Source organism: Perca fluviatilis, chromosome 4 (assembly GCF_010015445.1).
Source record: "Perca fluviatilis chromosome 4, GENO_Pfluv_1.0, whole genome shotgun sequence".
Taxonomy (NCBI): domain Eukaryota; kingdom Metazoa; phylum Chordata; class Actinopteri; order Perciformes; family Percidae; genus Perca; species Perca fluviatilis.
This window is the reverse complement of record NC_053115.1, coordinates 28,174,569-28,200,615: the sequence shown is the minus strand read 5'-3', so window position 1 is coordinate 28,200,615 and position 26,047 is coordinate 28,174,569. Positions and strand designations below refer to the sequence as shown.

The 26,047-nt window shown below is 38.5% G+C and overlaps 1 protein-coding gene across 2 annotated transcripts in view; it reads left to right on the top strand.

Annotated features, from left to right (window-relative positions):
* The first annotated feature begins 5,221 nt into the window (after nt 1–5,221).
* The window catches only part of igsf21a (immunoglobin superfamily, member 21a), a 222,124-nt gene continuing 201,298 nt past the window's right edge, over nt 5,222–26,047 (top strand). For both annotated transcript variants that reach the window (XM_039797400.1, XM_039797401.1), the window contains exon 1: nt 5,222–5,360. In XM_039797400.1, coding sequence (XP_039653334.1) covers nt 5,222–5,360 — 139 coding nt within the window. The remainder of the gene's footprint in view (nt 5,361–26,047) is intronic.

Genomic DNA, 26,047 nt, shown 5'->3' with positions numbered 1-26,047 from the left:
TTTTAGTCGACAAAAAGTCTCATCATTTTAGTCTAGTTTTAGTCAAAAGAGAACTCAAGGTATCTTAGTCAAGTTTTAGTCGACTAAAAGTCTCGCCATTTTAGTCAAGTTTTAGTCAAAACATTTTAGTCTTTTTTTAAATAACTTATTTCTGATAACCATTTCAGACAAATAGTTATAAAAATAAATAAATTATATATATATATATATATATATATATATATATATATATATATATATATATATATATATATATATAAAAGTTATATACATATTGAGCCTCTTCCTTAACGACAAAAACAACTGCATGAGGAAAGGATATTTTACAACAAAATAAATGCAGCACGAAACTGGCGAGGCGTATTTCAAGTGAACGCAACATGTGTTGTTTTTCAGACAACGGCAGCTGCAGACTGTCGTACGTCTCGTGTTGGAAATAGAGACAAACCTTTACACCGTTTAGCTGTCAGCATTTTAACTGTGTTAAATCCACCTGCTAGCTAACGGTGGGCTAACGTTACCTGCTGCCAAGTGTAGTGTTAACTAGCGCCCCGTGCAGCGATGTTTCGATTGACTCTAACGTCCGATTAGGAGCATCAGAGAGAAGCGCAGGCTATTTGGTCCGGTAGATAACGGTCGTTAGGGCACCTGTCGGTGCCGTAGCACCGGGTCTCAGTAACAGCTGAATATTCTATCTCATGATGAAAAAGTAGACGATTGTAGACGAAAATGAAGAGAGATTTTATCTTACTTTTTATTTTATGCCAAACATGTTAGTCTCGTCTTTTTTCGTCAACAATAATGCATGTTAATTTAGTCTTAGTCAGCGTTTTTGGACATTGGCACAGTCTCGTCATCGTCTCGTCTTAGTCGTGGAAAAAAAGGTCGTTGACGAACATATTTAGTCTCGTCTCGTCTGACGAAATTAACACTAATCCCTTTTAAGTTCAAAACTATCTATAGAATACTGCTGTTTACCTATTACAGCTGGATAATTTTGAACTTTCTGCACCAGTGTGTGTCACTGCCGCTGTCCAAGGTGCTGATCCTGAGAATGCCAAGGATGCAGGATCTGTCTGGGGAGCACACAATCATTGACGCGCTGAAAATGAAGGACTCGATCTTAACTGAACTCACAGGATTTGCTATTTTTTTATTTGGTTTTAGATAACCTGGCAGTACATTCTGCTGTTTGTGTATTATACATTTTCTGCCAGGTGCATCCCAGGGTACGTCAAAATATTCTCAAATCTGTCACTGTGCATGAACACTGATTGGGAGAAGTATGTAGGATTTGTTTTAGAAATCAAATTTTTCTTTTATTTGAGATAAAATACAATTTCAGTTGCACTTATGATAAGAGGATGCATCTGTTGTTTTGCATATTTATATAACTACAGGATTATTTTTAGCCATTTGTCTGCAGCTCATTCTGTAAAAGAAATGGTGAGAAAATCGTATCTTGAACTTAAAATAGTTAATCGAATTGTGAGTTGGGTGTATTGTTACATCCCTGAAATATACCTTAGGGGAGGGAACAAAAAGAGTAACTTACATTTCTTAGACCATGGCACATGTGTAACACTGTCCCAAACTATTCAAATACTCATTTGATACATCAGTTATCTGATCTGAAGTCATTTGTTTTCTGTTTTTAACTTACAAAAGATTTGTTTCAGCAAAAGCACTTTTTCGATTAATAAGTTATATGGTTGTCTATTAAACAGAAAAAGTAGGCAAACATGACATTAATGTTGCATATCCACCTGTTGTCGAATTAAAACATTTTTTTGTGGATAATACTGCCAAGTTCATCACTACTTTGACAGTTATTTCATCCTTGAAATGGCGTTGTTAAGGCACCATTATTGTCTGTTCTCCTCTTTTAAATTAGGTTACCACAGTAAATTAATGTTAGTATGGAAACTCATGGTTTATACGACCATTTTCTACAGTATATTGTGTGTTATTCACAAAAGTGTGTTGTTAATACCAGAGGTTGGCTAACATTACCAAATACTGTGTGTGTGTGTGTGTGTGTGTGTGTGTGTGTGTGTGTGTGTGTGTGTGTGTGTGTGTGTGTGTGTGTGTGTGTGTGTGTGTGTGTGTGTGTGTGTGTGTGTGTGTGTGTGTGTGTGTGTGTGAGATCATACCTGGTAAAATGTTTTAGTGTACTCACAGACATCGTTCTGATGACATTTCTAGGATGTGACAGCACAGCTGCAAATCCTACCAGATTTCACAAATACAGGATTTTATGTTTCCCATAGAGATGACATGATTACAGTAAACGTGAAAACACAATTGATTTCATTTCTAGTATGCCCTCGGTTTAGGTCCAAATGTAACTACTTTTTTCAGGTGTATATTCATGTCTAATAATGATCCATGGGGGAACAAACATTAGACCATGCAGTCATGGCATAACCTATTCCTTAATCTATTTAACATTTGTATTCCATGTTATCATGTTAAACAGCCTACAGTTGTGTGCTCACCTCTGCATTTGGTGGTTTAGTGTTTCTTTGGTCTTGCTAAACTTCATTTGAACTCTATTTACATAAAAACATGCAATTAGTCAAAGTGCTGCAAAGCAAACTAATGTGTGTGCTAATACACGGTTAGTAAAGAACTCCGTAGTACCACCCAGTAGCCATGAGTAACGTGACCGGACCAAAATGTGTCTCATAGTCCAGTGGCAGCCAGCAACACTGTGTAGATATACTCACAAAATAGTGAAACGGGCATCAAAACAAAGTAATCCAAGGGAACAAGGTACTTAATGATAACTGAAAAGACGAGAATGAGAGGAGACGGAGTAATTCTCATCAAGTTGAAGTCCCTTCTGTCTGCGTGTCAGATTTCCTCTTCCTCTGAATTCCACACATCCTAAATATGAAGATATAAAGACAGTTCAAGGCTTATTGATTTGTGCTTATGCTACGAAGAGAAAAGTAAGCAGATGAAAGCAGTATATGGACTCTCACAAGACTGAAGACCCCTCTTTGTTAGTGGGTTAGATGCCATATGGACAGCAACACGTTCAGCTGTGTTACCCCAATAAATTGTTGTTGACACTGCCCTCTAGAGATGCGTGATAGTGCATTAGCACTGCTGACCTTAACCAGGCGAGCATCCTCCCTACTCTGTCAGCAGTGAGGGGAGGGAGTGCGAGAGAGTCTCTGGCACTGCATATACATGTTGTTTGAATGTATGCATTTGTGACACGCTTTTCAGGCGGTTTGTCTTTTGTTTAGTCTGGTGCTTTTGCACAGCATGGCAACGCCTAATAATGTGCAGAGTGTATGGGCCACCGAAACACTACCTGCTAGACAATAGCTTTCCTGTTGTTTCTGTATGGGCAAAGGTTTTACTGGGTCACTGCTGCTCAGATCAATACAAGTTTACGGCCTTGATATATTGAGTTGGCTTTGCTGAAAATGGGAAACCAATGGACTTATTCAACTGAATTCCTATTTTTTGGCCAATGGATTTGACATGGTGGCTGTCTTCCTGAATAAGTCATTGCCCAGGCTTTGAAACAGAACCTCAAGGACCATTTCACAAAAGGCTTATAGTGCCGCAAACATGATTTCAGAGCAAAAGAGAGCAGCAAACGGGGCCTAACATTGCTGGTGATGCTGATTAGAATGACGGCGCCTGAGGCACCTGTCAACTTTAGGGGAGTTCTGACAATACTTGTGAGCCCGTCACTCTTGAACACTGAATGATTTAGGAGATGACCATAATGACCCAAAAATACAAAATTAAATCCCAATTATTTAAGTCTCTATTAATTAAATGTGAAAAGAAAAGTTTTTAAGAGAATTTACATATATATATATATATATATATATATATATATATATATATATATATATATATATATATATATATATTTGTATGCAGGTAAGAAAATGAAACAACATTTTTAATATTGACTAAGGTAAAACGGCTTCAGTCTTTGTGACAGCATGGATATGCTAATTTGAATCTTTAGTAAATGTTACATTGTTATATTCAAGAATACATGTGGGGGATAATTTTAATGCAAGTGGCATTTACTAAAAGGCTTTCTAATTTGAGTATCAAAAAATTAGGGCTATAGAGCCATTTAGTGTATTCTGTACTGTAAGAACATAACCTGCCAAGTAGAAATGGTGAAATCTTCCCTGACGCTTGAATCCACATTTGCGAGCCTGCATGACAGACCATCCTATAATGAGACAAATGATTGCAGCCAATTTAAACCAGAAGAGTGACTTTAACCTGCCCGATCAGGCCCATTACACTGCCACTCGTAAAGTTCAAATAAGTCTTTATGGGGTTTAATGTTGTTCCAGCAAAATATATTTAATGTGTATCTGCTCGTTAAAGTTGTTTGGATGTTGTGGACAATAACAAGTGAATGAATGTGGATTTAATGCAACATGTAATGGAGTGTACAGCGGAAAAAGGCAGACCCTTTCATTTGCAGAATAAAGAGTGTATGTCTTTTAGCTGGCTGCAGAAAATGAGGTAATTTAAAAACCTCATTGAAAACATCCATTCAATAGTTTCTGACGAATTGATTTCTTGATGAACTGGACATGGTTTGCCATCTGCTTTACTTATGTATTTGTATTCTCGTAGTTGTAATATAGTATATAGCCTAGCGGCGCATACGGATCTTTAAAACCCGTTTATGACAGGAAAAAAAAAAAAAATCAAACAGAAATGAATCGGCTTAATGGACAGAATTAGAGTGGTCTGAATCCAGGGCAGGATTAAGGAAAATTGTGTGAAATAAAAGAGCGAGTGATCAGGAATCACTGTGCGCCTGCCTGAAGGGCGGGAGGGGAGAGAGAGCGAGAGAGAGAGAGAGAGAGAGAGAGAGAGAGAGGGAGAGAGAAAGCGAGGGAGAGCGAGAGAGAGAGACATTTTCATCCAAACCTCTCCGTTTTTTTCCAGAGCCTATCTCTGCTCAGCGGCTCAGCGCAGCTCCCTATTGTTTAAACTGGGAGGGAAAAAAGAACACTCCGCTTATTTTGTAGCCTAATCGCAGCCAGTCTTTATTATTCTTATTATTATTCTTATTATCATCATCATCAGTATTATTATCTGATGCTCGATTTCACCGCTCTGAATGCCGTATTCACTGTCAACTTCTCCGATTTCTCCACTCGGACTTGAGCTGCATCATGAATAGTTTGGGGGCACCTTTCAATCGCATACCTCTGGAATGGTGGGGATTACACAGCCGAGACCCGGAGAGCATGTAAACGCAAATGGAGTTTGGGATTTATTGCAAAATAAGGGAAAGATGACCGTCTTCTCGTTGTGCTTGCTCCTGTGCGCAGATCTACTGGATTTAGCCGTCGGTAAGTCTGACCCGGTCTGTCATATCATGTTCACACAGTCACACGAGGGGGAAGCTCTCGCGCAGCCCTGCGATCAATGCATGGGGTCTAACAATAGCCTAATTGCCAATGAGTTGAGTGTGTCGTATGTGACAGTGAAATACTCACTGGCCATAACAGGACACCCGTGTGGAGGCGATCGGTGCCACGCATTGCCTCATGCCAACTTTCCCACCTCCGCGTTAACCAAGTCGTGTATGAGAGAAATCTGTGGATTATGGTCGGATCCAGTTCAGGCTGCACAGTGCGCGGTTTCGGTGTGCTTCAAGAGATGCAAGAAGATGGTTAGCAGGAGGCCGAGTTATGTATTAAGTCTTAACTCCTCTGCATTGACTATCGCGACCAGCTTGCATGACAACACCTACTTCTAAAACACACACACACACACACACACACGCGCGCACACGCACACGCACACACACACGCACACGGCGTTCTGGTCATCGTGGCTTTTGCACATCAGATAGCGCCCACATGGACTCAGCAGATGTTAAAGTTGTTGCCTTGAAAGACATTAAAGTGTGTCTTTTTGCAATGCAGATTTCTGCTGTCCGTAGGCTACAGTCTGATCCGCACAGCGGTGGCATCAGTGTCGCTTGTTCTCTCTCTGTCCTCGCGTTTAAATGTTAGAGGATGGGAAAACATTTCTCATTAAAGCGAATTTGGATTTGAAAAGAACATAAGCGCATTCTTAAACATGCGTTAGGCTGTCTTCTAGGCTACAGGATTGTCTTTTATTTTTTTTCTTCTATTTTGTGAGGCAGTGGTGATGGGACTGAGGATGTTCTACTGCAATTTAAGGGAAGCCAGTGTTATCCAAATGTTTGCAACAGATAAGGTCCTGGTGGCAGTAATTTAAACATTGTCCTCATATATGAGGACGTGTCATTTTGCAGAGGCACCTTCTTTTCTGCATGGCGTCATACATCAAGCTTACATTACAAGACTGCACTGCAAGCACTTGATTCCTTTACTGACGAATATAGAAAGAGCATGTAAGGCTGCTTTTCATTCTGCTGGAGTTAGAGGTGCACATTCAGTGCACTGGTGGTAATGTGGTGTTTGAAGGACTTCAGAGGAGAGTTCACTCCCGGCTACAACATCAGAGCTGCATGCCTTTCAGACTAACCTGTTAACTTGTGCTATTAGCGAAGGATTTTCTGTTGTTTTGAAGCGTTTCTGACCTTCGCTGACCCATATAGGAAATCGTTATGCCAGTTAGGCTTAACATAATGTTAAGTGATAAAATGCCTCCGGGTTGGCCATGCTCAGATGATGCTGAACTACTCACAGGCCAACGTATTTAGGACTACCTCAGTAATGCAGTCATGCTCATTTGAAATGTTCACAATAGCTTTGATTACTTTGGTTCATGTAGATTGCCATGTAAGCAAACAGTGAAAGGTAGAATTGAGCCGACCAATTGGCAGGAGTTGAGTTGTAGTGACTTTCGGTCAGACTGCGTGGTTGTTGTGGTTGGCTTTTGTTGTCACTGCTGTTTTAACAAAATAGATTCATCCTGTGGATACATCTTAGGATTTCATCTTTATTGCCTGTTTTTTCCCTCTCAAGTGGCATTCTCTATATAAACTATCTGCTGTTGTCTGGATATCACTTTAAATTCTTACCAGTAGTGTGTGTGTGTGTGTGTGTGTGTGTGTGTGTGTGTGTGTGTGTGTGTGTGTGTGTGTGTGTGTGTGTGTGTGTGTGTGTGTGTGTGTGTGTGTGTGTGTGTGTGTGTGTGTGTGTGTGTGTGTGTGTGTGTGTGTGTGTGTGTGTGTGTGTGTGTGTGTGTGTGTGTGTGTGTGTGTGTGTGTGTGTGTGTGTGTGTGATAACAAAATCAAGGTCTCTCTTTTTCAATGTGTGCACCAGTGTCTTAAGATAGATTTTGTTCCCCGAAGAGAGGGCCTGTGGTCAGTGACTCCACTGTCATCTCTATCTTGAAATGTCATACATTTTTATTTTGCCCCAGCCGTTTCTTTCAAGTCAGCAAAAATATTTTGAGACATGATGCTTACAGTATCTCATTCAGTTAACTTGAAGCCCATGCGCCATCGCTGTCCGCCAGATGCGTTCTTCCTTGAGAAACTTGGTCACAGCACACATGCAGGTGTGCCTTCAAGCTAGCCTCAGCTAGTGAAATTCAGTAGTTCAGGATTTATGTTTGACTGTGAAGTATGTCACAGAGTCACTGTTTCAAGAGCAGGCTACATATTCCGTGGCTGCCTGTAGGCTTTTCCAGGAGTTATATATTCTCACAATTTATGCATGCAGATTTATAGACCTTCTGTATGTGTACACAGTACAATCTAGTCTTTCCTTTGCAATGTAAAAACAAACAAATCTTTAGTATATTATATGTACATATGTTGATACCCTAACTGAACGGTAAGGAATTGTCCCCGTATTTTCTCAAAAGCTTTGGCATGTTTTCATGTGCATGTCAACAACATGGTGTGTGTCTTCAGCCTCCAGTGCACCTGTTACATCTGATTGATTTTTGCTACATCAGTACAGACACACCACCTTAAGAATTGATCTCAACAGAGTGCTTACTCTGTAGGCCAAACATTCATATAGAAATTCAATTCAATCCAAGAAAAAAGTATTGGCTCCTGGATTGACGAGGACTACTTCAGACTCTGAACTTTGGAAACATCTAACATTGCAAAGAATCCCGATAACCATTCCTGTTGGTTAAAGAAATTGTCTGTGACATTTTTGGGAAAATATGCTTATTCACTTCCTTGCACATAGTGAAATAAACAGATAAATACCACAAATATCTTCATTTCTGTCGGCTACAGCCAGCAGACACTTAGCTTAGCTTAGCTTAAAGACTGGATGTAGGGGGAAACAGCCAGCCGGGCTCTGTCTGAAGGTAACAAACTCTGCCTCAAAATCTGCCTATCAGCACCTCTTAAGCTCACTAATAAACATGTTATATCTTGAATATTTCTTACAAAAACCTGAGTGTAAAAAGTTAAAAGGGGTTCTGTGCCAGACCATTTGTAGGCCACGAGCAGCGACTTCCTGACGTTTTTGCTGATAAACCTCACGGTGACAACAAGAAGACTTTAGGAAATTAGACTATAGCGTCTAATTAAAGAAATACTCACTCCCCATAAAACGGCAACTTGTAATTTTTTGACTTTGTTTGAGCCAGATGAGCTGTTTCCAATCTTTATGCCAAGCTAGGCTAACCATCTGCTGGCTGTAGTCTTACCACTAGAATATGTATACTTTGTTGAATACTAGTTGAAGCTGGGCTGAATTTGTACACGTGTTCTGTTATGTTTATGTTGTTATACCAATCGTAGCTCAGTGTTTTAAGTCATTTAATTTGAACCACTGCAGGGATTTTTGAATAAGGGAACGGCTGAGCCACTGCAAACAAAACTACTGCTGTTATCTTTGACATCTCATGTGACACATTACAGCAAATTCAAGGTAGTTCCACACTTGGTTTGACCTGGTTGGTGTTTTCCTAGTTTAAGGCAATATTTCTAACTGTTGGGAAATGTGCTCATTTGCTTTTTTTTGCCCCGCAAATACAGATGATCAATAGGTCCATCGAGACTTAACTAATCACAATTGCTTCTCTGAGATCACTTGCTGCTGTTCAAGAGATAGTTTTATAGTTCACTGTTAGGTTTTGATTTATGACTTCTTTTTGGTGGGAAATTATTATCCCCAACACCCTAGAATTTAATTGGGAAGAAATATTGTTATTCTTCTGAGGTTCAGTTAGAAGCGATGTGCTGCTTTTCTCTGCAGTCCCATTTGTGATTTTTGGTGGATATAAGAGGTGCATGCTTTTGCGTTACTGTAAGGCGTTGTGTAGGGTAGCTTGATGATTTTTTTAATTTTTTTTTGTCCTTATAGACTTCCCTTCCAACACTCTCCAAAAAAAGAAAAAAAAATTCTAATAAGTTGGCACAAAGTGGTATTACTGTCTGTATTACATCACCATTTAGGGAATAACAGACTTGCTTCACAGGGCTTTAGAGATTTCTCTAAAAGATTAAGAACTACAGATAGGAGTGTTCAGGTTTGAATTGAAATTATAGCAAATTTTATCTTTTTGACACTTTTTCTCTGGCAAGAGCAGTTGGCTTGGCTTTTCCACTCATATTCATCTTCTGCCCGAGACCATTTTCTCAGATCAGTCTGACCTAATAGAAATCAAAGTATCTCTAATGCTGTATCTCATTTCCCTTTCGCTTTTTAGAGCAATCTGCGGACGGAGTGTCTTACACCGTAATACTAGATACTGTATGTCCTTCTGCATAATTCTCACTGAGGATAATGCTTTTCTCAAAAGCCTTATGAATAATATCCCTCATTTTTATTTTTATTTTTTTTTCTCACAGCAAGTGACAATTTGCTGTCCACTGCAATCAATTATGCATCTTCCCTCAGATGTTCATATTTTTATATTGTGTTTTAATGTTTTCCCAATTGAATAAAAGAAAAAAAAATGTGTGCAGTCCTCCTAGACTAAATCCAAATGATGAGTGAGAATTGCTTTAGGTTCAGGTTTGAACAGCTGCGTGTAGGTTCAAAGAGCATTGCAGTAAAGTACAAGGTGCTCTGATTTTATGTAGATCAGAAAATGGGACAGGCAGGCTCTTGTGATTTGCTGCCAGTAGAATCTGGTAGGAAAATTACAGGGATAAGGAGCAAAATAATCTACGTTCAACTGTGTCATAGGTCAAAGGGATACTGAGCATTATGGGAAACGGCCTTAAACAGCTCCGTCCAACAGAGTGTTGTGGTTGTTTGAGTTATTGCAGTTAAAATGCAGAAAAAGGAGTCAATATAGACACATGGTATTACAGCCACAGGTGGTTGGCTGTAAAATAATAGAGTGGAAACTAAACATGACATGACATGCCTGCAATAGACTCACTGTAGCAGTGTTGTAGTCAAGTCACCAACTGTTGAATCCTTGTCAAGTCTCCAGTCCCCAGTGTTCCAGTCCAAGTCCGAGTCACCAAAGAATATTGCGAGTTGAGTCGAGTTGCCATTACCTGAGTTTGGTAACTCGAGTCCGAGTTCAGGACTCGAGTACTCCATTACTGCCTAATAAACATCAAAGTAGTCAGAAACGTCATCCAATTCTAAGTCCTATTTCATGAATGATCGAGTCCGATGTCATAAATTATCGAGTCCAAGTCATCAGTGCACTAGTCCAAGTTGAGTCACAAGTCCAAAGAATAGGGACTCGAGTTCTCATTCGCACTGTAGCTTTTATGTTTGACTCTGCTATAGGTTAAAAACAGTATGTATTCTTTCAGTGCAAGTTTACTTTAAGCCCTTCTGTTCCACTGTTGATATGAAGCATCTATGATAATATTTTGCCTCATTCCACAGTACAGTACTGTATGTAGGTTGGCTTGTAGATTGTGGATCATAGCAGTGTTGACAGATGTACCATGCACTGGATCGCTGTTAGATGTGATGGTTTCCGGTGCACTGTGACTGTCTGCTACTGATGGCTGGTCTTGCCTCACAGGAAGTGAGAAGAGATATTGGCTGGGAAATGGGTTGTGGTTAAGCCACTATCTAACAATCACCAGGCTTTGCATGAGCACTGCAGCTTTCAGCAGTTATATAAAATGATTATACTCAGATTACAAGCAGTCTTTATTGTTTTGCTCTGCTATTGTTTGATTGGTCAGTCAGCCATTGTGACGGTTTATATAATGTATACATAACATTATGTGCTATTATTGCCAGGGGTCTATTAACACTGGAGATCACTAAAAGTAAAATGCAGCCGTTTGATCTATTTATTGATTTATTGCTTACGACTAATTTCTTGACTATTTTTGTTCTCCTAGACCAAACTAGGCTCAATATTGATGATGTGTACAATTTAATATCACACACTATCTCCTGCAGCTGATAGGATCACATTTGTCCTAAAACTCTATTATGTATTCTACTGATACCTGGGATGTGACAGTGAGTTCAAACAATGAGGGGTTTTGGAATTTGTAGAAAAATATAACATTAATTTCTTTCAGGTGGTAACTTAATCAAAATAAAATTACAAGTGCAGCTCACCTGGACCCAATGGCATACAACGCAAAACTGCTTTGAGTCTCTGGTTGGCCTCTTACACTACAGTACTTTGACCGAAATTAGAGCATCGATACCACACAAAGGTGGCTAGGCTGCATCTAATAGCTTCACAGAAGAAGAAAAATCTGAGACCTTTCCCGTATACAGCAGTCACTTTAGATAACCTGTGTGTGACTACCAATTGTCTCCTTCAGTGATCATCTTCAATTAAAGTCTAATTTTTGTTATGCTCAACTTTTAGTGTGGCTCTTTTGTAACTTGAAATCCCAATTTAATGTGATGAAAAAGCCATAATGAAACTTGAAACAGGTTGGTGACCCAGAAATTACAGCTTTTGTCGAAGGGTTTCAGCCAGCTCTGTGCATGTAGACCACTGTGCTAAAAATGAAATAGCTTTTACTGGAAAATCTAAATGACCTTAAAAGTTCTTTGTGGTGTCACGCAGTCCCTGCAGGACATCAGTGAATATTTGAAGTTTATTATTTGATTATTGAGTATAGGAGCTTTACATGTAACGGCCTTAAGACAAGAGCATTTTTAGCTGCCGTAATGTATCTGCCAGTGAAACGTAATATCAGGGCGCTATATAATTATGACCGGGATTACTTGATTTGATTGGATTGCCCAATGGCTTAGGGAATGAAAAGGGTTGGCTGCCATCCTCCCTCACCTGCATTGTTCGATAAGGAGGAGAACACGGAAGTAATTAATAAATTGGAGCACAACCACGTGCAACATGTAAAAGTTTTTGTCGCCTGAGATCCAAACACACATTCCTGACCCATGATATTGGGTTAGCTATATTGCAGCAAAATATTGGATACATTTACACCCCTGCATTGAGGATGAAAATATAAACTGGTAAAGTATTTTTTTATATATATATATATATATATATATATATATATAAATACTTTTTTTTTTTTAGATCTACTCATATACAGCTACACAGATACCAAGGGATGACAGAACCAATAACACAGGGACACAGAATCAGTCCGTTCACCCAAATCATAAGAAGGGGGAAAATGGGGAATAACAACATTTTTTTATTTTATTTTATATTTTCTACCAAAGGTAGAGAATATTGAAGGCTCTCGCCACATTGAGGTCTCATTATCAGGATTAACCAGCACACTGTTTCATGACCTCCAATTCAAATTGTAAAATTCTTTGACCACCACAAACACAATTCCATTCACCTCCATTGTTGTGTTGGTACTGTAGAAGTCTTAAAGGAATATGCCACCGTTTGTTGAAATAGGGTTATTCACTGTCTCCTCTATATTTATATAGGTGGGCAAACGCATTTTTGTCTCAGTGCATGCATTGTCTTAGTCCGGCGGCGCCGCCGCTACCTTAGCTTAGCGTAATGAATGGAATCCTTTGTTGCCGTTAGCATGTCGTGAGCAAAAGTGACCCCAACAAAAACAAAACCTAATTACTTCTTGTGGCCTGCGTATTCCCAACGAGTAAAAATAGCAATGCAGATTAAGACTAGACGATTTCCTAGGCAGATATTGACTTGGGACTATATTGGGTGGAAGTAGGCTACAGCCGAAGCACTGCTACTCGGGCACAGAGATATCGGCAGCCCGCGGGGCTCTGCGGCCGGCGCAAAGTCACTGTTTCTGGGTTGCTGGACATCCAAATGCCGCTGCCCTAACTGAGCTCCGCGGGGCTTTTTTTTTTTTTTTGAGACTGAATAAACTTGTTTTGCTATTATTTAACAAAACTCAGACACTTGCTGCTACAAATTTTCCAACAGCGGGTCCTGAAGCAGTTTCACACCTCTCAACCATGCATGCATTTGCTTTTCACATTGAGGTGCGGGTGTTGATCTTGAAAGAAATTCTGGCTTTTAGTTTCTTCAAAGGCATTCGTCCCAACAGCGTGACACCCTGAAATGTCTGTGACAGTGATAAGCCACATGTGAAAGAATAACATATTCTGAGCATTAGCATACATGCCAACTATCTGCTTTTCAGGTAAATGTGTGAAACCATATCATCTCTTTGACATTTTGGATGAGCCAAAGTGTGGTGTTTGCAGGGAATCAGTTATTGGAAAACCCATTAACATAATTTATTAACAGCTGGCATCTTCAGCTTTGGGGTTTGCATCTGAGGTAACGCGTTGCCTGGTAGCCTCAGGCCCAAGGGGTCAACAACAGGGCAAACATCTCCCACAATGCAAATAATGCAACAGAATCTGTAACCATCACAACAAATTTGTCCTCCCCCGCTTCCACTGCAACAGCGTCTTGCATGGAATGCGGAAAGAGGGGGAAAATGTGCTTTCCTGCGCCGATATGGCTGAAATACATGTGATTCTCCAGCAGTGATTCTCCACATGATCAAATGATAAAGCCTGTGATTAGTACAGATAACTAAAGGCTTGGGGCAAGGAAGTTCAAACAGCAATTTCCCTTTCTACCCTTGAAGTCCCTCATACGCAGATATAGGCTGGCTTGCTGATGGCTCTGGCTTGCGTGGGAGTTTGAAGCAACTTTGATTCCCTCAACAGCTGGTGGTTTGCAGAGATAGGAGAAAGAGTAGAGAAACTTTGCTCAGTAAGGTCTCCCAAGATGGGCTAGAGAACGTCTGACATAGTAGTTTGTGACCTACAGTTACCATTTTCCAAACCGTGTCATACTGTATGTTCCCTTACCAGAAATGTTATCTGTAAATTATATCTTTTTCATGAATATGTCATTTTGATTTAGATTTTTCTGAATTGGCAGTCAGAATAAGCAGGGGTTTCTTGACGAGCTTTATCAGCATCTTTACTTCATTCTTCCCTCACTTTTGTCCCTACATGCTAATGTGGATTATGCGATTTTTACTTATCGTCTTCAAACATGTCTGCGGAGTAATAACAAATGCTCTGCCACTGTGTCCCAACATTAGCCTCCTTATTAAAGACTCTGAGAAGTGCCATGTATACTGTACGTGACACTTATCTCCGCGTTCCTGGTTTATCACAGGGGGCTTAAGCTTCCAGGAGTAACACTGCTGTGCACAGATGCATTTTTCATATACAGACATTCTGATTCTTTGCAGTTTGCTCTTTTTTTTTTTTTTTTTTAAGAAGATGAAGAACCTGAGCAAGCGGAATTATTCAACATCACTGTGACCTCAGTTTGAAAAGATAAAACGCGGCTGTCCTTGTGTTGTCTGTGTTAGCATACACTATGTACACTCTTTATCAAGGTTATGTTGTAAGGAAACACGGTAGGGTCAGCATCACTTGCTTTAGCAGGAGGTGCAGCATTGAAAATTCAAGGAAACTAAATGGGGACATAACACTGAATCAATATAGTCAGAATATGTCTGTTTGGAGTAAGCCCTTGTAACGTACCTCTTCATTTATGTGGAATTATGTGGAATGAGTTAATTTTGTTTTTTTTACCTGACCAATCCTTATAGTTCCAGTTGATATTAATATATGTAATATATGCTTATTATCTCTACTCCTTTTCTTAATTATAAACAGTGATGGAAGAAGTAGTTAGATCCTTTTTATTTAAGTAAAAGTACTAATACCACACTGTAAAAATACTCCTACAGGTAAAAGACCTACATTGAAAATGTTACTTAAGTAGAAGTATGTAAGTATCATCAGGAAAATGAACTTAAAGTATTAAAAGTAAAATTACTTAAAACATTTTTAGAAACTGTAAACGATCCAAACCGTTCTGTGTTTAATGGTCTAATCATTTCAGCTGGACTTGTAGGCCGTTATCGATATTGTTGGCTATAATTTAAAATAAAACATTGTGTTTTATAAACTACATGTGTTTTGTGTGCACAAAGCTTAATTTGTTAAGTACCTAATAACTAAAGCTGTCAGATGAATGTAGTGGAGTAAAAAGTACAATATTTCTCTCCGAAATGTTGCGAAGTAGAAGTAGAGAGTGGCATGTAGTCAAAATTTGTACTTAAGTACAGTACTTGAGTAAATATATTTAGTTACATTCCACCACTTATTATAAAACAAGAATCCTATCCTGCACACAGTATGTAACTGTAAATATCCCAAATCACTGCTTTGCCGTTTTGGTTTGATTCTTCCATTCCTTATGTCTATTCAAAGCTATCTCCTAGGCTGTGAATGCAGCATCGCAGAGGTTTCATGAAAAATACAGATTAGGCGTGAAAAAAACGGAAGAGATGGGGAGGACTGGGGGCTCTAATCTGCACATTGACGTCACTCTGGTTAGGCTGTAGCTGTGCAGATGGGAGTAAGGGAGGATTGTGTGGGCTATGCATTTTCATGACAACAGCTTATTTCCTTTTATGCTCGCTGCCTTCCTCCATGTGAGCCACAGAGAGACTTTTTTCCCTCAGGACAACATCCCCATGTTTTCTATCACCAAATCATCACCAAATCATGAGGACGTCAATCTCAAGTCCCAGGAGCAGGTCTTAGTGAAGTTTTACAGACAGTGTCGGTCCATGATAGGACTAGTCTTTGTGTTCATCCTGCAACATCTGTCATTTATGATAACATTTATCAGCAAACCTTTGATTCGCCGCAAAACTTGTCTTGCAAGTTCAGAGAATTAATCTCCTGAGCATGTGACATGAATTATACAATAATAGAAACTGCCATTGCATATGGATCATAGCCTGCATTAGATATGATTATTTTACTTCAGTATTGCGAGGGTGCTTCATTTTCTGGGGTGATTGCACTTAACTTTTTGCTGCTTGCTCCTTCATTCAGAATTTTTATATAAAGCATAGATGATCTAATTTATTCTTGCCCAATAAAACTGTCAGTATTAATTTGCGTCTGAAAGAAAGTGTGGCTTGTGCCGTTTTACCTGGTATCACTGATACAGTCAAATGTTCTCAGGACAGGGAAATACAATACAATACTGTCAGGGAGCAGCTGGGATGACACTTCACCAGCGGTGGAAGAAGTATTCAGATTCTTTAATAAAACCACAATGTAAAATTACTCTGTTACAAGTAAAAGACCTGCATAGAAAATGTTACTTAAGCAAAAGTATCTATCATCAGAAAAACGTACTTCTTAGAAACTAGGATTGGTCAAAACTGTTCTGTCAATCAACTAAGGGATTAATCAGCTAATCATTTCAGCTGGATATGTAGGCCTATACTGTATATTGTTGGGTAGTTAAATGTATAATAAAACATTGTATTTTATAAACTATATGTGTTTTGTGTGCAAACATCTTAATTGGGGAACTAAAGCTGATTAATGTAGTGGAGTAAAAAGGACTGGGTTTGTACTGGGCAGCTTCCAGGTGTGAAAGTATAACTGAATGTGATCAAGGCGTTCCTGCAAAAGAGAAGCTCAGTAAACATTCCCTGAATAAATAAAGGTAAAAAATGTAGAAAGTAAGTCAAATTTGTACAGTAGTTGAGTAAAAGTACGAAGTTACATTCTACCGCTGCACTTCACTGTTGGTTGTTTGTATGCCTGGAGCAATTAACCTTTTAGTTTGGAAGCATACAATGTGGCTTCATGGTGTGATTCTAGCGTCTTCTGATTGCGATCTCTTGGGGCATGCAAGCATGATGTTCCAAGCTGTTTACACTTAAAGACAATGGTACTTGACCTTAACACAGTTATCTCTGCAAAGCACACCACACTTCATGCAATGTTATCTGCCATGCTTGTCTTTTCCTGTGACCATTAGCCAGTATCTTAAACTATGTTAAAGCCCACATTACATTTTTCTTTCAGCTTGGATAGTGTTGGAATTGAAATATGGAGCAATTGTATTTCAAACCCTTTGGCTGTGTCTTTGCTTTAGTGTGACTGCTGGTAAGAGAACAAGCTCCTCTTTATATTTACCTAGAAAATAAGCTAGTACAAGGCTCACAATTTGTTGCTCTGTCAAAACATTTCCATCAAATTTTACTGTGCATGTACCATTGCGGGGCATAGGTATAGAGACCATCTGCTGCATCACTTTTAACCTTGTACAGAGGTTTGCAGGCTTTGCCAGGGCTCACAAATTGTAACCCCAAATTAGCACTAAACTGTCGAAGCATTAGCATTAAAGCTCATCATGTTGCTTTGTAGAACAAAGGCAAGACAAGGCATAGGCGCATAGATTACAACAGGGTGTTGTATTATTTTTATAATAGTGCTTGAATTAAGCTTACTTGAACCTATCACCGCGAGCAAAATTAGGCACTCAGATATTTTGGTGAATGTCCATATTTTCTAAGATGCATTTGTTCCAAAGTGCCTCTTGAGCGAGTTGCCTTAGAATCTCATCAGTTCTGTCTCCTTTTAGTGTTTTATTTTTTAATTCTTGGATAATAATCCTCAAATGGGTTTTCTGACATATGTCCAATTCTCTGTATAGATACTTTGCTACCCACAGATGTGATTTGTAATTCATAGATTTGTATTCATTCTAGTAAATCTATGCTATTATGCCAAGTTTATATATACACCCCAATAACACAACAATTTCTCATACTATAAACTGGCCTGATTTGGCGTCCTGGCTGGTGGGATACACAAACGTAGTTCCCATGGTAGTTTTAAAAATATTCCACTATCTATAATGTTGTAAATCAGTTTCTGAAGACATTTTGTACAACTGAATGGTGTAAAAAAACAACAAAACAGATGATGAGATTATGGTTGGCAATAGGAGATTTTTAGAAAATACAGATTCTGTCTATACCATTTTTAATAAAAATCTCTTAAATCCTAGTGTTTTTTTTTTTATGTGATAAGTGTTGTGAATCATTTAATCCTGTATCATGTCCTTAGACAGAGGGTGGCCTTGCCCAACCGGCTCCCCTGTGTAATTAGACCTCTCACTAGGTTGAGTTTTTTTCCAGACTGTAATGAAAGTGATGAATAAGAGGTGGGAATAGGGAAAAGGAAGGCTTCCGCAAAATCTCTGGCTCTGACGCAGCAGAGTAGAGTCAGCCTTCGGCCATGGATCAAGTTTGTGCTGTAACAACCCCACTGGATTTTTCTTAATCAAACTTAGAGCGAGGCATGGGGAGGTGGTGGTAATAGGGAAAGGGAGTAGGTGGAAAACGATGTGGAGAGCTGTGCACTTTAAGTGTGTAATAAGTACATTGGCAGACTGGGAATCTCTCTTTCCGAGCATTAAAACTAAACTCTTTTGATTAGGGTTGTTGGTGACCAAAGAAACAGATCCAGATTGATACAGATCTAGCCAATTTTAATCAATGCATAGTGTCTCTGATCTGTTTTGTGCATGAATGAACTGCAAATAAAGTTCACAACTATCCAGAGACGTCCCTAGGATTGAAAGACAGGGGGGCTTAGCCCCCAGGGTATTTGTAACCTGCGTTTGCAAAATCTTTGCACTCACATCTTTTGTTACTGTATTAGAGCTACACTTATGTCAACAACCAGTCAAGAAACCAATATGTTAACAAGTAAAAAGTGACAGACCTATCCTCTTCTTCCATTTCTACTCTGTTCCTTCGGTCTTATCCTTTAAGATACAAAAAAACCCTGATGCTAATTTCATGACTTCGAAATGCAAATTGGTCACATGAAACAACATCCAAAATGTCCAAAAACTGACAGAGGCCAGACAGCTAATAAGTTGGTAAGTTAAACAAATATGACAAATAGCAGTACAAGAAAAAGAGAAAAAAATAGGCATAATAGGCATCACTGTATACTTTATCATGTAAGATATTAATACGGATCCTATTTAAAGTTGCTACTGTCTAAATACAATAACCTGATGGCGGAAGGAATAAAAGATTTGGAGTAATGATTACTGTATATATGTAGTGTATGTAGGATTGCTTTCATTTTATTTTCACATGTGTATCTGTGGGCATGTGCTCATCTTTAGCCTAGCCTACATTTAGGCAACATCTACATATTGATTTAATTTATCACAACCAATGAATGAAGAAAGTTAAATTGGTTAGAATATAGCTAGCATATATAATAAATATAATGAAATAATTTAGTTTAGGCTATGCATAGTACCTAGACCTGCCAACAAATGCTTATTGTTACAAAACAATCCTTAAACCTATAGACCACTATTGACCTCAATCACGCCGGCTCCCTCAGAATCAGCTGCTCTGCCAATCTCCTGCTTCTCTTTCTCTCTGCTGAAATGTCTTCCAATATCCATCTCATCTGCTCAGTGAATTGAAGGATACACCGGTACAATAGCATTAACAGGGACCCTATGACATTTAGTTTTCAGTGAAAACAACATTCTATGGGGATTCATATTGTTCTAGAATATGCCTACTATAGAGATAGGCTATATTATTGGCAATGAATAAAGAGTTGTGATTAGCTTGCTAAGTTAACCATTTCTTGGATTTCCCTCGTGCACTCTAGCTAGACTTTAGTTTTCCATAGCAAACCAAAATATCCCATTTCGTTAACCTGAAGAAAACGTAGCTAAAGGTAAGCAGGTCATTAAAAACAATTTCACTCTGTATCACACTAGGTGTAATCAATCTTCCTTTCACCATTAACGTGTGTGTATCGGTGTGTGTGTTTTTGGGGGGGAGGGTGCATAGCAAGTTCAGACCAAAGAGTAGCGCCGAGACGAGATGAATCCCCCAGTTACTTGCAATGCGCTGAAAGCTGCCAGTTCACACCAATGCAACGAGACGGTGCAGTGCATCATCTTGATAGCACGACGACTCTTTGTACTTCTGTCTAACTTCCGACTTTTCGGCTATTTTTTTGTAGCTGGATATATATCATTTGCTAAATATGAATGAGGATACGGCTATTGATATTGTTGTTCTTATTATTATTATTTAGGGGGGCTTAGGAACATTTTAGGGTAGCTTCAGCCCCCCTAAAATAGGCCTAACGACGTCCCTGCAACTATCTCTTATTGAAATGCACACTAGAGCCGTTTTCACATATGAACTCCGGACAATGTCTGAGGAATCAGGTCCTGACATAGTCCGGAGTTTCCCTTTTCACACATATAGCACACAACAGGAGATTGCCCGTCTCGGATACGTTCTCACTTTCTGGAAATAAATACTTTGGTTTAGACAAGGGGTGATTCACCACATTATGGAACCGTTAGTAATTTGGTCATAAAGTCTCTTGCTGTTCCTTGAATTTGTCTGATTTCGGCGTTGGCCCTTACAGACAGAAGTTCCTGAACTCGTTGCCTCTCCAGTTAGACATTTTTTACTGCCGTCTTAGTGTAAAATCACCCGTCTTCTTCACCCTTGGATGTTTGTTTTCTTCCGGTTTTGTGTGAGCCGGATGAAACATCATCAACACACCCACTCGCTTGCTGTGAATCCTCACACTTTGGGCTCAACCAGAGATTACTCAGACTTTGTACTAGGGGGCTGACAGGGTAAACACCGCTTAATGATCCGGACATTTGCGTTCCCACATACAGCTCCGCCGGGTAATGTCTAGATAAGTTCAGGTTTGCGATGCATGTGTGAAAGGGCTTAATAGTGTATGAAAGTAAGCTATAAAGACATAGTCGTACTCATATTGGGTTAAAAAATATATATTTTCACCTATTCCTGAGATGTTCTGAAGGTACAAAGGTACAAAGTGCTGCTCAAGGTTGAGGATTTGTTTTGAACCTCAGTAGTCAAGTTTTTTAATTCATGATTGGGAGGAAAAAAAGCTGTCCAAACTTTCCTGTCTTTAAGACGGAAACTTCTGTTCCCATAAATATTACACCATAGCGGACTATGTGATGTAGGCTTACTTTAGTTGTGCAGCTTTTTTTTTTCTTTTTTTTTATAGGAGAAAAACATAACTAAATATAGGATTCAATTGGGATTGGGAATGAAGAAATGATTTGGACATTCCTACAGGATGTGTTGGTGCTGACAAGACTACAACTGCTTGAGCAAAACCAAATTTGATTTAGGTCCTGGCCCCTTAAGGGTACTGTTGCCTTCACTTTGTTTCACAATGTACAGTTATCTTGTCAAGCCTGCATGATATTTATTTTTATCTATTAAATGTTGGTTATGCACCTGTTTGGCAAAAGCAAAGGCAAAGTTGAATTAAATTGCTTTTGTGTCATTTCAGCAGTTTGATTTACGCACCCACTCAGCTGTTCAGTTTTGTCATGTGGCTGCCTTTTCCAAGGGGAGTTGAATGTAAAAGAAAGCTCACATTAGTCCTTGCCACAGCTGACTGAACATTCGGCTACATTCTGCAGGATAGTGAGACCTCCATCATGTCATACTAACACTCCGAGATAGAACCCGCCAGGATGCAGTCAGATTGTCAATTCAATAGTGTATTATCAGTTTTGTTTTGCCATTTTATCTAATCCCTTTTTTTCCGTGCAAACCCAATGAATATGTATGGCCAGCCTCATTTTTACACAGTAGCAGTAAAATAATTTCGTGCACTTTGACTTCATTGAAATTCAGTGCAATGTCCTTGATATCAGATGTTGGACATCTGATGCCACAACAACATAACAGATGTTATGCAATTAAAAGTAACTCTGTGTTGCATTTTTATTTCTTTATTTTTTTAAACATAGAGGGCAGTGCTGTATATGTTGGGCAACTGAGCATGAATCACTGGAAGATTATAGAGTTCGACTGACACTCTTTCTCAAAGGTCAGTGCTTTAGATTCCTAGAATAACATAATATCGGCATCACAGTCGAGAGAAAATGTAAAACAGAAGTGCCATTTTAGAACATGTACATTTTCTCCTTGTAGCTGTAGCATGACCGATTCAATGTGATTGCGAGAGATTTTTTATTTTTTTTTTTCATCCTAGAATTAAAGTGCAATGTGAAGTAGACATCTGTCCGTCTCATCTCTTCTATCCCTCCTTTCCTTTCCATCCCATTCAGCCACTCTCCTGATGGGACCACGGCTGCTTTCCGTGTTCAGGATAATCTCAGAATAAAGAGTAAAATGACTTGTATCGGTTGTAGGGATGTTTTTTTTTTATATATATTTTTTTTATTTTGTATAATCCTACTCTTTAACCATTCCATGTCAGGCTACACGGTGGTTAATATTATATTGTTTAAGCTCCACCCATGAGGAAAGACAGCTGACAACAGGATTATACTATATTAAGCCAGAGAAAGATCTGGCTGAAAGAACACATTTATTTCTTTGTTTATCATCATGCGCCCGCGGGACGGATAGTTAAAATAACTCTGGATGATATAATGATACACCCACACCTGCTCAGGTTAAATCCACATTCTAGCACTATTTTAAATCTCACTGTTTAAAAGACAGACTCAAGCTTTTATGACAAAAGCTGCTGTTAGCACAGTCATGGCAAAATCACTTATTGCAGTATTATACAACCAATGTAGAGGCAAATCTCACTGGATCATGCAGAGTTCAAGTTTGTCAAGGAAGAATGGAGGCAACCTGCTGCTTTACCATTAGAGTCCGAACACATGCTGTAAGATTATAGCTTGAACATAGAATAAAAATATATCCTTAATACGTCACACTGGAACACACACTGCCTCTTTTTTTTAAGCATTAATCTTATGATTATATACAAACTACAGTACAGGCCAAAAGTTTGGACACACCTTCTCATTCAATGTGTTTCTTTATTTTCATGACTATTTACATTGTAGATTCTCACTGAAGGCATCAAAACTATGAATGAACACATATGGAATTATGTACTTAACAAAAAAGTGTGAAATAACTGAAAACATGTCTTATATTTTAGATTCTTCAAAGTAGCCACCCTTTGCTTTTTTTGATAACTTTGCAAACCCTTGGTGTTCTCTCAATGAGCTTCATGAGGTAGTCACCTGAAATGGTTTTCACTTCACAGGTGTGCTTTGTCAGGGTTAATTTGTGGAATTTTTTCACTTATTAATAAAAAAGCAAAGGGTGGCTACTTTGAACAATCTAAAATATAAGACCAGTTTTCAGTCATTTCACTCTTTTTTGTTAAGTACATAATTCCATATGTGTTCATTCATAGTTTTGATGCCTTCAGTGAGAATCTACAATGTAAATAGTCATGAAAATAAAAGGAAACGCATTGAATGAGGTGTGTCCAAACTTTTGGCCTGTACTGTACATAGTTGACCAGAATATTTACAGTAGCTATACTATATAAACCCAGCATTAAAAAGCAACCAGAAAACTCAGTATATAAGGGCTGTGCAATTAATCAAATTTTCATCGCGATTACGATTTTGGCTCCTAACAATCCCAAAAACAATGTAATTGAGAAACTATTTTTTTGCACATTACGTTTTGCAAGTATTTGCAACTTATTTTGTCTTGTGTTCTAAAGGGGAAATTCAACAAGTTCAAAAGGGAAAACTATTGAGGGAAATTTCAGTTTTTTTCGTTTAACTGTTTCGCCGTATTTTAAGTTCAATAATTGCAACATCTTTGCAAAAGTCAATGAGTAATCGTGTTAACTAATCAGGATTTCAATATTGACCAAAATAATCGTGAGTATGATTTATTTTTATTTTTTATTTTTTTTTCATAATCGAGCAGCACTACAATATATTACAACGTAAGATTGCAATAAATAATTTTGGTTCATAATACTGTTTTTTTTTTTTGCATTGCGGATTACTTGATAAGTCCCTTGGTTTATTTTCTCCCCTGCACATACCCATGGAGTTCTATTATTGTATGTCTTTCAATTAAAAAAAGGATATTCACTGGTCAATGCCTAGTCTCCCCCATCTTTTTTACTGGCTGAATCATTTGCAGTGTTGCATTTACATTCTGATGAATGAAGCTAAACAGATTGCACGATTTTACTGGTGTGTAAAAACACTCTACTGGCCCACAAGGAATACGTTTTCAAAGGGCAAATGACTCAGGTAGTACCTCTTCTGATGTAATTGCTATATAAATGGGCTTCTCAGAAGTAAGAATGGTAGCTTTAAATATTTTTTTCTCTGAGCAAAGAGCCAGATAGTTGGCCAGAAACATTTTTATCAGACTTATTCTTCAATAAATCCACTTATGAGGCTTTATGCAGAAAGAGTGAAAATTGCTATGTCTTTATTGCAAAAAAGTTTCTATAATAAGGCAAAATCAAGCATATTGTTTGACAAAAAAAAAGAGTTCCTATGTTTGGTGGAATGTATGTCTTAGTGGAGATTTCTGCAAAGTATATACATGAATGCAATACTAATTAGTTCATTAGTTATACTATACTAATTGTAATAATTATAACTACTTTTTGTTAAATGCCTTAAAACATTGAATCCATCACTGATTGAACTGCAAGTTCCCCAAAGGCTGTGATGGTCAGGCTGTTAAAGAGGAGAACATGTATTATTAATTTTTAATATTTCCATTGATATTTCCATTTTAAATGAGACTCATTGTTTCGTGGCACTGGTCACTGCAAATATGTTTACCTTGTGTAATTTACAATTTACTGGTTTTAAAGGCTGCATTACAGTAAACTTACGTCATTTTCTGAACTTACCAGACTGTTGTAATTGTTCTATTATTTGCCTTTACCCACTTAGTCATTATATCCACATTATTAATAATTATTTTTCAAAAATCTCATTGTGTTAATATTTTGTGAAAGCACCAATAGTCACACTACAATATCAAAAATATTGTGATATTTGATTTTCCCCATATCGCCCAGCCCTAATTACACATTACGGCACAAATCGTTTTATTTATTTTTTAGCTTCTACTACATGAGCCCCGTCTCTGTGTTTAAGTTTTACCTGCCTGCCTTTACGACGTGTAATGTAAGACAGCCAATCACCATTATTAGATCTTGGTAGAAGCATGCTGCATGCTGATTGGCTCACGGACGCTGATGAAATTTACTCCTTAGGTATTGAAATTGGGTATTGAACGACGAGGCATTTTTTGATACTCGATACTTTAGAGCCGATTTGGTCGGTGCCTAAAAAAAGTATGGAACTCGGTACCCAACCCGACATTCCTAAACATTTTTGCACATTCTGCATGAAACAATTTAGCCTCTTTTTTTCTTATGTTAAACAGATATTTCATTCACGCCCGCCGATAGGGGGGGACAAACGGGTCTGTTGTCCCGGGCCCAGAACTGGGGGCCCAGAACTGGGGGCCCAGAACTGGGCCCTCATTAAATTATGGAATAATTGAAAAAAAAAAATTTTGTGGAATTTGTGGAAAAAAATATGTAATATTGGAGAACATAAAAGCTTTTTATTTGTTTTCTTCCTAATTGTCCTTGAAATAGTGGTCAAGAACCCCCCCACCCCCAACACAAAAATGGTTTGGCCACTGATCAAAATTTGATGTTGTTGAAGTTCAGTACGCTCAAAATTTCCGGTCAGCACAAGTCCGGTGCTCAGAAAAGGAAGGAAAAGAGAAGAAGAAAATAGAGGCCTTAGAGATTTTCTAAATAAATATAAAAAAAAAAAAAGGTGGTGACGGTGAAGCTGGAACTGTCAACGTAGAGCAAGGTAAGAAACAGCGCGAGCCGACGCATTTCAGCCATGTAACGTAAGCTAACAGGCCAGCTCTCATGTTAACGTCCATTAGCTTGTATAAAAGCCTGACACAACACGTTCTCTTTTACAGAAAGAGTTGAGTTTGGTAGCTCTGTCAGAGAG